We start from the raw sequence: 15,518 nt of genomic DNA, 5'->3' as shown, positions 1-15,518 counted from the left end.
TTGAAACAACTGAAGTAGTTGAGGTACCCGAAGAAGTCCCATTAGATGAGACTCTAGTGGCACCTATTCGTAGATCACGAAGAGTTCGTGAACTCCCAGTTAGATATGGTTTTCTAGTGGGAGATGATAACGAGGTTCCCGTGTTTGACGACGAACCCGAAAACTACGAAGAGGCTCTTACTAGTCCAGATTCTAAAGCATGGCTTGAGGCCATGGATTCTGAAATGGATTCCATGTATACTAACCAAGTGTGGACTTTGGTTGATCCACCCGAAGGGATAATTCCTATTGGGTGCAGGTGGATCTTCAAAAAGAAGACTGACATGGATGGAAAGGTTAGCACCTACAAGGCTAGGCTGGAATAAGCGTTTTGACGAAACCATAAAACAATTTGGTTTTGAACAAAATTGCGAAGAAGCTTGCATTTACAAGAAAGCAAGTGGGAGCTCTATAGCATTTCTCATACTATATGTGGACGATATACTGTTAATGGGAAATGACATTGCTCTATTACAGTCGGTAAAAGTATGGTTATCCGGTAACTTCTCAATGAAAGACCTTGGTGAAGCAACTTATATACTTGGTATAAAGATCTATAGAGATAGATCGAGAAGACTGCTTGGTCTTTCACAGGCTACATACATTGAAAAGGTGCTAAATCGGTTTAGCATGCTTGAATCGAAACGAGGTAACTTACCCATGCTACATGGAATAAAGTTAAACAATCATCAATGTCCTAAAACTGATGATGACAAACGACGCATGGCTGTAGTCCCATACGCCAGCGCGATCGGTTCGATTATGTATGCTATGCTATGCACTAGACCTGACGTAGCGTTCGCGTTATCTGTAACGAGTCGTTACAAAGGGAATCCGGGAGACGAGCATTGGATTGCCGTCAAGAACATTCTTAAGTACTTGAGAAGGACTAAAGATATGTTCCTAGTGTACGGAGAAGGAGATCTGAAAATTGAAGGGTTTTCAGACGCTAGTCATCTCACAGATGAGAATGATTTTAAATCCCAATCAGGATACCTGTTTATCTTGAATGGGGGCGCGGTCAGTTGGAAAAGTTCCAAGCAGGGAAGCGTAGCTTTCTCTACGACCGAGTCAGAGTACATCGCTGCTGCGGAAGCAGCAAAGGAAGCAGTTTGGATTAGAAACTTCATTACAGAACTAGGTGTGGTGCCTGACATTATCAATCCCATTACTCTGTACTGTGATAACAATGGAGCCATTGCGCAAGCAAAGGAATCACAGTCTCATAATGCATCCAAGCACTACCTAAAGCGATACCACATCATAAGAGAGATTGTGGCTAGAGGAGATGTGAGAATAGAAAGAGTACCTACAGAGGACAGCGTTGTAGATCCGTTGACAAAGCCTTTAACCCAGAAAGTACATGATCGTCATTTAGCTTCTACTGGGATAAGTTTTAGAAACAATTGGCTTTAGTCCAAGTGGGAGTATGTTGGGGTTTAGTGTCCTATAGACAATTGTTGCAGGATACAAACTTAATATAAATGAATTGTTCTTTATATCATTTGTTTTATTGAGATATATGTTTTATAACTATATAAAGGCAATCCCTTTAAGCACTACATAAAGTCCAATAAAAGGAAATCCGTAAGTTTGTTTAAAGTGATTATAAAGTGTTCATACAAGCATGAAGTGAGACAAAACTTTATAATAAACTAATAAACTTAAAACCACCCCAAGTCAAGTGATATGTTTAGGATTGATATATCACTGTTGAGACTTGTATGTAACAATGTCTTCTGTCCGACAGAAAGCTGATCTCACAAGCTTCATATATATAGATATCTGGACAGTTATATAGATCCGATGAAACGTCGTTCTCTAGGATTGGGGACCCGACTTGAGATAACAGGATGGATGGATTTATCCCTGTCACCTGTTCATCACATTGGTATTAATAGGTATAAGTAATCCTCAGACTCAAAGGATTGTTAATTAGTGATTCTGGATTATGGAATGTGATACTTTGACTCTGTTCAAACACGATCCATAACAGAGATGACTCTGGGGTGTGTGCGGGCAGGCGTTGGGTACCATAGGAAGTAATTGCAGGATAGTTAACATTGGATTGAGCATTTGTCACTCCTGATAAATGGGAGATACGTCCAAGGATCGCTTGTGGAAGACTTGACTCTAAATCCTTGCAAGGTGATAGCTTAAGACTTGAAATGCAGATTTCACTTAACCTATCTAATTGGAGTTAACTCGGCCTGTACAAGTAAAACGAACGTCTCGCTATATGTGACTTGACATTATCCATAGTCATAAGATTCTGTTCAAGGATGTAGTTGATGAAGGATCGAATTATACTGTAACTAATACGGAAAGGTCAACGACGGAATCAACCTGTCTTCTTATAACTCTGGGGGAATGTTTACGATTCTGCCTATCACAGTCCTCGCACCCATTCCGTTATACAAAGATTAAAATTAACTTTGGGAAATTAATTTAATGGTTGTATACGGCTAGTAGTAATAAGAACCTAATGGGTCACACATAAGACTTGGAACCAAAAGAGGAATGGATGTTAATTAATAGATGGAAGCCCAATATAAAGGCCCAAATAGAAAAAGGGGAAATACATGTATTATATATATATACATATGAGAATTAATTTATTTTAGTCAATTATAATTAGATTATAATTATTGAATAATTAAGTAAGAAGGTTTAAAATGGTTAAATGCTTCTAAATATTATTTTACCAAACAACCTAATGTTATCTTTATATTTAGATATAACTTTAGATAATATTTATGAAGTTTTATTTTAGAATAAAACTATAAAGAAGTTATCTAAAACTGTGGATAATATTTATGAAGTTTTATTTTAGAATAAAACTATAAAGAAGTTATCTAAAAACCATAGATAATATTTATGAAGTTTTATTTTAGAATAAAACTCAAAAGAAGTAACCTAATTCTATCTAACTAAGGTTTTAGATACAAGAGGCTATATATATCCCCCCTTATAGGTATATTGGGTTAATCCGGAACAGAGAGAGAATTTCGACCAGTCTATTGTAGAAGAAGAAATTGCTCCGCTCGCTTCCATTCTATTGATTTCATCTCTTTCTCTTTATCCTTGATCTTGTGTTGACTTGTTAGAGGCAATCTATTTTGGTTGCTATTCATTGGTTGAGATTCTAATTTGCTTGATCTTGTCTTTTGGTTTGTGCTCGTGAACTCGGAACTAGAGTTGAGGGCACTTCGCTAGCAACTGTAGATAGTTCTTCAAAAAGGTATTTCCTTCTATCCTTCCTTGTATGAAATAACGATTAACGGATCTTGGTTTAAGGAAATGGGTTAAAATATTTATATTTCCGCTGCCAAACATTTGCCTATTTTCCTTCATATTCAACAGTTCCATCTTTTCAATTTAGCCTTGCTAGGCAAAATGTGCTGGGAATTGGTGCAAGGAGATTCCTTTGTGATTAATCTTCTGAAACAATGCTTCTTATATGGTTCAGGTCAGCCTCAGAGCTATCTGGTCAACTCCTCTGTTTGGATCTCTTGCAAGGCCTGTTTTCTGATTATCAAAAGCCAAGTCAAATGGTGGATTGGTAATGGCTCTTCCCTCAATTTTTGGACAGATGAATGGATCCTACCTTCGGTGGCGGATCAACTGAACCTGCTTGCAAAACAGTAAACAGGTATGTATAACTGTGTTAATGACCTCCTTGTTGGGGACCTTTGGGTCAATATTGATTTTTTGCCAATCAGGATCCGGGAAAATATAACTCAGGTTCGTCGGGATTTGGATGAATCAGACATTTGTATATGGAAGCCTTTTGTTACATGGCGCTTCACTGTGAAGCAATTCTTTGATCATCCTTCACCTCATGCACCGACGGTTCCCTAGGCTTGGTTCATCTAGAAAAATTTTATCCCTCCTTCGAGATCAGTTTGCTATTGGAAAATCCTACACGGTAAAATGGCGGCCCACGACGTTCTGATAAAATATGGTTTCTGCTGCGTTTCCAGATGCATCCTTTGCAAGGGTAGCATGGAATCAATTGACCACCTTTTCATAATTTAGCCATTTGCTTCCACTTTGTGGACTTTTATTAGTAACTGGTTCAGGACGATTATCATCCCGACAACCGACTTTAATGCATTCTTTGGACGATTATCATCCCCCTACAAAATCATCGAATGCGACGTGCTCTCTCTGCTAACTGGTCTTTGTCGGTTGTAACTTGTCCTTGGTTAATCTGGCAAATTCAGAATAAATCTGTGTTCGAAGATGAACTCCCTTCAATCCAAAATTCAGTCTTTAAGCTCAGATCTCACCTGCAGGAGTTAGAGTTTGTTGCCAGAAGCCGTCCGCAGATGCGCCTCCGTTAAGAAGGCTCACTAAGGGATAAGTGTACCCTGTCGTTATCAAGTAATAAAATCTGGACATGTCCAGGTATCGAATCCACAGGATTTATTTACCACAAGTATCGAGCTACTTGGTCTCAGGTGTTATCTAGGCAGTGTGGGTTTTGAGTTTGTTTTGTTAAGTTAATCTACTTCTAGTTGAATTATGCTACTCCTAGCTAAGTTATACTAATTCGACCTAAGTTATTTTACTCCTAATTAAGTTAAACTACTCCTAGGTGATCTTTCACTAATGCAATTACCCGAAGGAGCATGGTATGAACGATAGGTGCCCGCTATGGTTACTTTGTTTTTTACTATTAAGCCCAAAATATACCTAAATTATCATACATAAATACATTAAATTTACATTGAAATCATGCTAATTATATTCATTTGGAATACTTTTACGTCTTTATTTACTTCTTTGATGCAAGATACTTAAATATTTGGTAAAATCCAAATAGGAGCAAAAACGGAGCTAAAACGGAGCTAGAATGGAGGAAAAACCTTAAAAACGTACCGAGAATGCATATCAGTCAGAAAAACGCTCGAGGAGGACGAAAAGTAGTCGAGAGACAGGGAATAATCTCTATGTCGCGACTGAGATTTTGAGAATCTCAGTCGCGACTTGCAGAGGCCAGCTCGGGAGAAAAACGAAGTTTTCACTCGCCCCTATACCCCCTGTCGCGACTGAGATTTTTAGAATCTCAGTCGCGACAGCGAACTCTTCTGCACACAAAACACATATTTAAATCGGAAAAACGCGTCTGTTCGTTCGGATAAAAGCAACCCTTCACCAGCAGACACGACCCATCATTTACAACCCTTCACCAACTATAAATAAGTGATCCATTTAAGAAATCAAGGTTGGATATATTGGAAAAGTTAGAGAAATTAGAGAAGAAAGTTATTATGTTGAGTTTCTGACTCAGAAATGAGTCAGAAAGTTAGATTTCATTCTGTGTAAACAATCGTGCTGTACACGAATTGTTATTAGATTAGTTATAAAAACAGTATTAGTTTAGTTTTCATTCTGGTAGTGGATGAGACCAGTCTCTATTCCGAAGATCCAGCGAGAAGAATTGACGGTTGAAGCGCATGAGGTTTGACGAACCTACGGAGTTTGAGAGAAAGATTGACGACCCGGATCTCAAAGTTTTCGTTGCAATGCTATCCAAGTTTCTACTTCTCTGTTAACTTGTGAAAATTCACATTTCATTAATGATATACTTATTTATTCAATACATTCTTACTGTTGTTATTTTGATATTGTTCTGACAAAATGATTTTCAAAATGATAAATTGGTGTTTTTATTAAAACGTTCTATTCCATCTTATTCATATAAGAACTTTGTTGAACACTTAACAAATTTAGTTTTTATGGATGACATGATCGCTGATCGCGGCTTATCAGAAATAAAACACTAGTTTGATTAAGGTAGGAATCATCTCAACACCAGGGGGATTTCTATGGTTCGAAGCCATTTAATTGAGTATATCGCTATATTGTTACACGTCCATAATCTCACAAAGTTAAAGTTGCTTTCTTTTCTTTATGAAAATAAGTTCTATTTTATTCCGATTACGGAAGTATCTACTTTATAATCAAAATTCCAAAACGGAATTGTTCTCTAAACTCAATATAATCCTTCTATCTAATCCTAATTTACCAAAACCAATTCCATCAATTAAACGTATTTCTTTTATTAAACCTAAACACGTGAATAAAACCGAATTAAATAAAGTTTTAGTTAAAAAGCGTTCCCTGTGGGTTTGATATCTTTTATTACTACAAGCGTATACCGTACACTTGCGGAAATCGCCACTACAAGAAAAGTGGGTATCAGTGAGAAAAAGTTAACGAGAATAAAAACTATTCTCATTAAAATCATAATTTTAATAAGTTTAATGAGAATAAATTATATGTTTTATTATTAATGATAAAATAATTCATTTATTAAATTTTATTTTATTTTATTCTCATTAATATCAATTTCATACCAATTTATTATATTTCATTTTTTATTATTCTTATTATTGTATTTCACTATGATATCAATAACACATCTGATTCTCACTATTTGCTTAAAAAAAAAATACCACAAAAAAAGTTTCCCTCCCCCCAAATATTGAGTTACCGCCACTCTCCAAATAATCCCTCTAAAAAAAATTTGCCCCAAATAAAAAGCTAAAATCAAACGCTAAACCCTACTTTCCCCAACTCAAACGCGCAGACAATCGCCATCTCCTTTGACATCTCGACTCCTCTCTAATTGCAGCTACTTCTCTATGCGATTCTGCCATCTTCACTGTAAGTTTTTCTATTCCACCTATAACCATCCATTTTATATCTTGGTTGTTCACGTATGCTCTTTCTTTCCCATTGCTCTTGGACTGATTGAAATTGAATAGATAACCCAAAGGTAAAATTTCTAATTAAACTTCACATGGTGTTCTGAATGCATAATTCCTGGTTCAGATTGGAACTTTTACTACAGTCCCAATGATAATGGGGGATTTATGCTTGAGTAAGGATTGTTGAATCGATTATTGATAATTTCTTCATGGGATTTATATTTGAGCAGAGATTTATACTTAAGCAGGGGTTACTGATACCCAGTTCTATTTTGCAGGACGGGAAGACAATCTACCAGATACCTCAACTTGTCAAGGCAAGACACTGGTGGAGAATATATCACTCTCCGGGTTTTATTAGTTCCTCCTAATCCCTAATTTGCTTCACTTTCTTCTATAAGGTCCTGGATTGATTATTCTTTACATTATCTGGAACTTGCATGAGTAATTAAAGTCTAAGATTATCATCAATTCTTTTAATTATTGTGTGATCTTTGCCTCATGCTATGTCCATTATGATATAATAAACTAATCAAAATGTAATGAATTGAAAGGTATAGACCAATTACATATGCATTACTTGTTTTTATGTGCTTTGCCACTCAACGTAGCAATACCCACATGTCTGGATATAGACCAATTATATATGCATTACTTGTTTCAATGTGCTGCACTAATCTTCTTGTTTTTTTATTCTTTTTTATTTTCTCCTCAAACCCATACTTAAGTTGATGGGCCTACATGTATATGAACATAAAAGCTAATGCTAAATTTGATATGAATTAATATGAGAAATCCTGAATTTGGTATGAATTAATGTGAGAAATCCAATGAAAGGAACCAGTTCTGTTTTGTAAACAAAACTGATAACCCAGACAATTCTGTTTACAGCTGGAACTAGTTTTGTTTATGGAATTGGGTTACCATTTCGGTAATCAATTATTTGTCCTGCTCTGCTTTATTAATTTTAAGAGTTATATATGTATATATAACTTTATGTATCTGTCCATTGATTCTCCTGATTGGGCTTTTAATTCATGAAAATTCGTGGAGTCTTTTAGTCCCAGAACTAAAGTTGTGATATTAAACAGATTTGAGAGTTCACTACTACCAAGGATTCTATTTATGATGAATTAGCATTTGTTATAGGAAACAGAGGAAGCATGTGTAGTTCTTATTACTCTTGTTTGAATTTGGTTTATACTTGGTAAGCTTTACTCTGAGGATGGGGAAACCAAGCAACGACCAACTCATTCACCAGAATTTGGTTGGGTCGCTCAGTCGAATGGGTTCTCTATCTTTACTATTGGTTTTCATTCCCTCTAAAGCGTGTGTAACAAACATAAACTTCTTCAACCGTGGTCCGGCTTACTTGCTTATCGCTCTCCCTTTAAAAACCGGCTTTCTTTGCCCAGGAATTCTGAGCTAACCAGTAGAACTGACATTTGCTTCATGCGTGATGGGATCGAGCTAAAAATCTCTTCATCTTACTTCAACTCCAGTGTGTCCTCGGGGAATCAAAGGTTCCCAATAGCAAGCTTCTTTCCTAATTCCTTCCTTATACTAGAGTAACTGTAGTAGTAGCAGTAGGAATAGATAACTGTAGTAGTAGGGGATATAGATATTTTGACCACTAAGAAGCCAATTTGTATCATTAGTACCTTTTAGGATCAATTTTTCCATATAATTGAATACACCCAGAGATGGTAACTATGGATCATCTGCGTGAGTCATAGAAATGTTCCATAATCTAGTAAGAACGAGAACGTGTTGTTGACTTTCTTTTAGAGGCATTTTGTTCAAACAATTCGCTATTTTTGCTTGCCTTATTCATAAGTCTTGCTCTTTGAGTATTGCACAGAAGAAGCATTTTGGATTGGTGCAACTCTGCTAATAATCCCAACAAAGATCAGGGGTAGATCAGGGGTGATTGTGAAAGTGGTAAGGTTTAAACTCTCTTTCCTGGAGAATTCATGGTTAAGGAAACATAATATATATATATATATATATATATATATGGGCATGCCTCCCACTAAGTATACCAAGTTGCCAATAAACCAAACTCAAAGATTCATGAACAGTTGACCATATTATATTGTACTTTCTCATCTTATTTTAGTAGCTTTAACATTTCTCAATATTATTAGGAAACTTCCATCAGTAACGTTCTAAGTTTGAGATTGTTGTTGCAGTTCAAATTTATTTTTGGAATAGCCACCAACTTTTAAAGTTCCAATTTATTTTATATGTTTTTCCATATTGATGTCATCTTTTTTTCCTACTATCCTATTTGAGTTGTTAGGATATGAATGATACTTTCTCTAAAATATTTAATATGTTGAACTAATGATCATCTTTTTGCCATGTATAGTTGAAATGATAAAGGACAAAAATAGCAAGTTAAAGGCCCCAAAGGGTGGAAATTTTATACCACCTGGGATGTTAGCTAAGAGGCGAGGAAGTGAACTGAAAACACGTAAAAGTATAAAAGAAACTCCTAAAACATTGGTTGCAAATCATACAAGTAAGTATAGTTTCTGTCTTTCTTATTCTGTTTTTCATTTTCTTTCTATGGTTACCAGTTCTCTTTATAGGGAAAAAAAGTAATATTTGGTCACTGCACTTGTTCAGATTTATCAAATTGGTCATGTACTTTAATTTGGGCCCATATATTATATATTAAGCATGTGAGTCCTTCTAGTTCAGTTGACAAATTGTATTGAAGTATATGGGGCTAAATTTTTATGTGTTTTCTAAAAATTATTAGAAGTTCTGTTTACAGTACTCTGTTTACAGAACCGATTATCTATTGAAGTATATGGGGTTAAATCTTGGCTGAAAAAGAATAGAATTACCTATTTACAGTACTCTATATACAGAACTGGTAATCAGTTCTGTTTACAAAAAAACAGAACTGATTCTGTTTACAAAAAACAGAACTGTTAAACCAGTTCTGTTTAGTTCTTTATAGAACTGGGATACCAGTTCTTTTGTTTACCGAACTGGTTTCCAGTTATGTAATAGAACTGGTAACCCAGTTAACTAGTTATGTTACAACTGGTACTTATTCCTAAATCCAAAAATAGCTCAAACTTATTAGCAAATGGGATGTGAAGAATATTTTTGGTTAAGAAAAGTCTTCAAAGCATTGTTAATGGTGCAGTTATCTGCTCAGTTACCTCCTTTCCTTCACATACGATTTTAACTCCACAAAACTCTGATGCATCCTCAACTATCTCACTTATTCCACTTCCTTTCTTTCCCTTCACTTTCCTATAACAGAAAACAATTTAAATAAATCTCAGAATTCTAGATGAGTTATCCAATAATTTGAGAAATACTTTCAAAATAGGGAGTGATAGATATATTTGACCTGAGGGTGGACTTGGAGGTTCCAAGCACAAGCTTCCTAACATTGAGAATGGGAATGAGATCCAATATAGCTTTTTCCACCAACATCGAGAATTCTATATGCCTTTATCTGTTTCATTCTCATTTACTTCACTTTAACTATCAAACTTAACAATACTATATTTATGCTTTATAATAATAATACCTTGGCCGCAGAACACACATTCATGAACTTTTGAAGTAGTTCTCTTCGCTTCCCTCTTTCTTGTGCCATGTAAATCGCTGTCTGTTGAGGCCCCACTTGATTTTTTTGGAAGCCTACCCACTACATAACATCATATGCATTTAGGTGCATTTAGCTTCCTATTTTCTAACTTTCAACATTTATTTATTCATATATCACTGTTGAGATTTAGCACTATAATGGATCCAAAGAATTTTGAATAACAAGGAATATGAATATGCTTATGTTACTTCATCCAATAGGTATATTTAATAGAATTCAAAGTCATCTATTTATTAATTTATACCCTAAACCAGCAGGCAATAATGACACTTTAAGCTGTCCCAATTTTACAGTTTCAAAACGTACCTAAACTCATATATACATATACATGCTGGTAAACTCAGTTTTGTAATGGTTTCCAGTTCTGAACTGGTTTGCCATTCTGTTACAGAACTGGTTTGAGCATAAGCAAGTTGATTTGAGCATGTTACCAACAAAACTGGGAAACAAAACTGGTTTCTAGTTATGGTATTATGTCTTTAGTTGTTCAAATATATTTGTTTTAATTTTTACTGATTTTTTTGATGTTATTTTATATATATATTAAAGGTAGCAGCTGTCATGTTCTTGTTATGCACTATGGCGAAAAAGAATACATAGACAAGGATTTCAATGAAGACAGTTCTTACTTAGATGTTTTGAGGTTATGCAAAAAATTTTGCGATATATATTCTGTTCAGTTCAAAATCACTAACGATGTGGGATTTTCATTAGATGATGATACCGATATCATCTTCATGCTTAAGGATCATGCAGGTGATCCAGAGATACATGTTAACTTCAACGAAGATCCAAAAGCCCCCCTTTTATCCTTCAAACTTCAAGAGGACAATCCACCATTAGGTACGGTTATAAAACTGTTTCATTGATTTTGTAGTTATTCATTATAATTTCATTTTTAAAATATCTCTTTGCAGCTTCAACTGTTGCAATCTCATCGAATCCGATAGTTACAAATATGCCGGAGTGCAATCCATCATTAGGTAACATTGAAAATCTATTTTAATGGTTATGTTGTTATTCATTACAATTTCATTGATTAAAAATATCTTTTTACAGATCCAATTATCTCAATTTCATCAAATCCGAAAGTTACAAATGTTAAGATTGTAGGCGGTCTTAAGGTAAACAGGAAGGTGACAGTGTCTGGTGTTGTTGTTGGAGGGAATGAACAAGCTAGCACTATTCAGATGTTTATCACCACTTCAAAGAACTTTGGAGTAGAGAATGATTTTCAATCTATTAGCTTATCTCAGACTGAGAAGGCAAGTAATTTACCTTATTCAAAGTGGAAATAGTGATGGTAATATTTATTTTCGCAATGCAATTTAGTGCTAACTCTTATATTCTTTTTATGTATTTAAGGTGTTTCTTATACCACCAGAAGCTGTTGGTCAATATCTTGTAGCAAAATATACTCCTATTGCTGAAGATGGTAAATTTGGTGACTCAGTGTATATTATATCAGACAAGTATGTCAAAGGTAAGTTAATTATATGCTATGTATTTTCCTCATGTTAAAACATATAGTTTTGTGTTCTCCATGGTATAAATCTATTATAGACATTGAATTTAAACATCTTATATTGTTAGATTCTACACCTCAAGGGATGAGAAAAGTCAGGGGGAAGAATATGAATAAGAAAGTTGCATCTCTAAAGACATGAGAAAAGCTTAAGATTGAATTCTACAATAATCGTGCTGTGGGTGATAATCATAAATCTTGGTCAAGGCACTTGGGGAGACTTGTTCGTGATGTCAATATTTGTCCAATACAATTTCAAACTTGGAAGGATGTGACGAAAGAAGTCAAGAACCATCTATGGGTCTCGGTCAAGGTAAATCTATTTTGATTAATTACATAAGAGAATCCCTTAACTGTATAGGATGGTTCGTAAAATCTATTCTGAAGTAGTGATCTTTTATTTATTTGTTGTAGTACTTATGTGTTGTATCATTTGTTGTAGGACTGTTTTGAAAATGAGAACATGGACATTTATCGCGAAGAAACTTTGGAGCATATGGGTTATTTGTGGACAGCATGGAGGTCAACTTTGTACCTTACTTATGTGAGACCTTGCAAAACGAAAGGAGAAGCCTTGAAAAATTGTCCACCGTTTATTAATGTTGGAGATTGGACATGGCTTGTGAATGAGAAGTTCTCTACTGAAGAATTTCAGGTTTAGTATTTTGCTTGTATATTACAACTAAACAGTTCATAAGGAAGCTGATGTTTTTAAATGTTTATAGAGAATGAGCAAACGAAATATGAAAAATAGAGCCAAGACTGTGATGCCTCATCGAAGTGGAAGTAAACCACATCGAGCAATTATTTATGATATGGTAAGAAACAAGTTTATAATGTTTTTTTCATTTGTTTCATTAATCACTTAAACAAATTTACACCTTCATTTACGTCAAACTAGGGAGGCAAAGATGGAAATCCACCTAATTTCCCAAGACTTTTCTTCGAGACTCGGTAAAAAAATGGAAAATTGCAAGACCAAGAAGCGATAAACAAATATGTCAGCATTTCTAATTAGCCATCTAAGGTATCTTATTTATGTTGTTTTTTATACCACATGTAATCCGATGGGCTTCTTTGTAGGATGAAATTGTGAAGACCACACAATTTGACCCATCACTTTCTACGATGGAGGTGATTGACAAATGCTTTGGACCGCAGTCCCACAACCGTGTCTTTGGTTATGGAGGTGGAATAAAGCGAAAGCAATTGAGTGGACCAAAATCTACTTATGAAAAAGAGCTTGAGGCTAAAATCCAAGCAAGGGATGCTAAAATCCAAGATAATGAAGAAGAAAATCGTAATCTCAAGAGAAGATTGGAGGCGATTGAAAGTAGGTTAGACATGGGGAATGGTTGTGTCCAATCATCACCTGTTGCATCTCCAAGTACAAATTCTGACCATCATGAGGTGTGTGATCTTTAACATATCTCTCATCTTTAAGCACATGTTCTATTTTCTTTTGAGTCCTCAATCTTTTACAGGATTACATATGATTTTTAATGCAAATGCTGCACATATTGATGTCATCAAATGTGCTCCAATATACATTGCCTTGTGTCTTCTGGTTCAGTATTAGTGTTGTTGTTCCTACAAAATTAGCATGCCAACTGAGCCTATATAATTAGATAAGAGTACATAACTATGTGTATTTTGTGAATGCTTTTGACACGAAAAAGTTGTGATATGAATAATTAAGTTGACTTGTAGAATATATACAGAAAGAGAAGTTACTGGTGGGAACTGGTGGATATGGGAAACAATTAAGTTTGGTTGGTTGGTTGGTATAACAGTAAAGGAGAAAATAACAATGACAAAGAGTTGAATGTTTTTAATATATTCCAGAACTGTGCTTCAGTTGTTGACATTTTTGGACATATTTGAAATTTCTTACTTTAAACAGATGAATCCTTGGTGTTTTCAACGTTTGATAGCAAAAGGCATCCAAATTTTCCTTTTGGCAAACTGTCATTAGTTATCTGTGGTCGCTTTCGAACAGAGTAGACATTGTAATTATCATATTTACATGAATATAGCATAATTCAACTTGATTTGATTTTCAGAAGTAATTTTACCCACAAGTTACAGTTATGTTGTTTGGTATAGTTTGTTTCATATTTTCTTCTCACCATGTGAAAGTTTGTTTGATTTATCTAATTGTAGAATGCTAGAATTGACAGGACATAACTCCAAGCTTTGAGATTAATTTATGTCTGAATGTCAATTAATGGAGTCAAAGCGTAGAGCAAAAATTGACTCAATAAGACTTATTATTGAGTCTTTTATCTAAACGGTGTACATAAACCTTTCTAGATTATTGAGTCTAACTGTAAAACGCTAGAATTAACCGGACATAACTCAAAGGTTGATTTCTGTGTTATTAATTAATGTTTTTATTATTTCTTGCAGGGAATATTAAAGTGAAGGTTAAGTGAAGGTTCAAGCCAACATTAGACTAGAAATTAACATAGTTAGTATTTTTTGGACAAATAGTTCTTTCAAATGAACATATTAGTACATTTTGTTTCTAGTCTTGATGAACAAGAACATGTTATTACTTTTTGGACATATGCAGTATATATTTAGTAAGGCAAACATGAAATTGTTCCTATGCTACTTTGAAAATATATGATTGGTTCATTTGTGATGGAAATTTCTAATTTTTGTTTTTTTTTTGCAATTATTATTTATTTCTTGTGATGGAAAGCTGATGATGCAATAAGAGATTTTTAAATCATTATAAATATTTATAGTGAGAATAGTTTTTACATTCTATATTATGGTATAATAAGAAGAGTTTTTATTATTATAAAAACACTAATGAGAATATTTTTTAACATTATTATTAATTTCTGGTAACAAATATATTTTTTTGTATAATATAAGTAATGATATAATTATGGATCATTATAAACATTCTAATGAGAATATATTTTAATCATTACAACTATTTTAATGAGAAGTGACTATGTCATTATTACTTATTTAAATAACATAATTTTGTATCATTATAAACAATCTAATGAGAATATATTTTAATCATTACAAATATTTTAATGAGAAGTTTTCATTATCACTAAATATTATTTTAATATGGATAAATTTATTATCATTGTAACTTTTATAATGAGGATAAATTTTATTCTCGTTGATAAATTTAGTAAGGGACCTAGTAATGAAGGGCCCATGAGAGTAATTATTCTCATTAAAAACACTTTTATGAGGATATTTAGGCTTTTAGTGAGAATATATACCCTCCTTAAAAGCCGTTTTTTTGTAGTGCGCTCAACAAGTTTTTGGCGCCGTTGCCGGGGAACGCCAAATTTTTAACAAAAATTTATGTTTTTCGTGTTTTATTCCGAACCTTGGTTAACAATATATTTATTTATTTTCTAGTTTTTTTTATTGAGGATGGTCACTAGGACTAAATCCTCGTTGTTATTTAAACATTTGCATTTAGATGTTTGCAGATAAAAAAATAATCCAAGTTTTGTCAAAGATAAACTGGAGATTTGATTATCAATAAAATTCGCAGAAGGAGTCTACAGAAAAGAAATTCGGCTAGCAAATACATCAGAAGGAAAAGAAAATTTTATGA

The 15,518-nt window shown here is 34.1% G+C and overlaps 2 protein-coding genes across 5 annotated transcripts; both read left to right on the top strand.

The window, feature by feature from the left end:
- Positions 1 to 6,549: 6,549 nt before the first annotated feature.
- On the top strand, positions 6,550 to 12,122 carry LOC136235054 (uncharacterized). 4 transcript variants are annotated; one of them, XM_066024571.1, is made up of 8 exons: positions 6,550 to 6,714; positions 7,037 to 7,075; positions 9,130 to 9,282; positions 10,945 to 11,238; positions 11,313 to 11,378; positions 11,455 to 11,660; positions 11,761 to 11,878; positions 11,989 to 12,122. In XM_066024571.1, the coding sequence occupies exons 3-8, from the start codon at positions 9,135 to 9,137 to the stop codon at positions 12,060 to 12,062; spliced, it is 906 nt and encodes a 301-aa protein (XP_065880643.1). In that variant the 5' UTR covers positions 6,550 to 6,714; positions 7,037 to 7,075; positions 9,130 to 9,134; the 3' UTR covers positions 12,063 to 12,122. The 4 variants fall into 4 exon arrangements, with proteins under 4 accessions (XP_065880643.1, XP_065880645.1, XP_065880644.1 ...); XM_066024573.1 differs by having other exon boundaries at positions 7,037 to 8,699; positions 11,152 to 11,238; XM_066024572.1 differs by having other exon boundaries at positions 7,037 to 8,699; positions 11,110 to 11,238.
- On the top strand, positions 12,067 to 14,560 carry LOC136235055 (uncharacterized). The gene is made up of 5 exons (XM_066024574.1): positions 12,067 to 12,233; positions 12,363 to 12,575; positions 12,646 to 12,738; positions 13,004 to 13,330; positions 14,330 to 14,560. The coding sequence occupies exons 2-5, from the start codon at positions 12,384 to 12,386 to the stop codon at positions 14,342 to 14,344; spliced, it is 627 nt and encodes a 208-aa protein (XP_065880646.1). The 5' UTR covers positions 12,067 to 12,233; positions 12,363 to 12,383; the 3' UTR covers positions 14,345 to 14,560.
- The last annotated feature ends 958 nt before the right edge of the window (positions 14,561 to 15,518 follow it).

Source organism: Euphorbia lathyris, chromosome 7 (genome assembly GCF_963576675.1).
Source record: "Euphorbia lathyris chromosome 7, ddEupLath1.1, whole genome shotgun sequence".
Lineage (NCBI taxonomy): Eukaryota > Viridiplantae > Streptophyta > Magnoliopsida > Malpighiales > Euphorbiaceae > Euphorbia > Euphorbia lathyris.
This window is presented reverse-complemented; position numbering and strand designations above follow the sequence as displayed.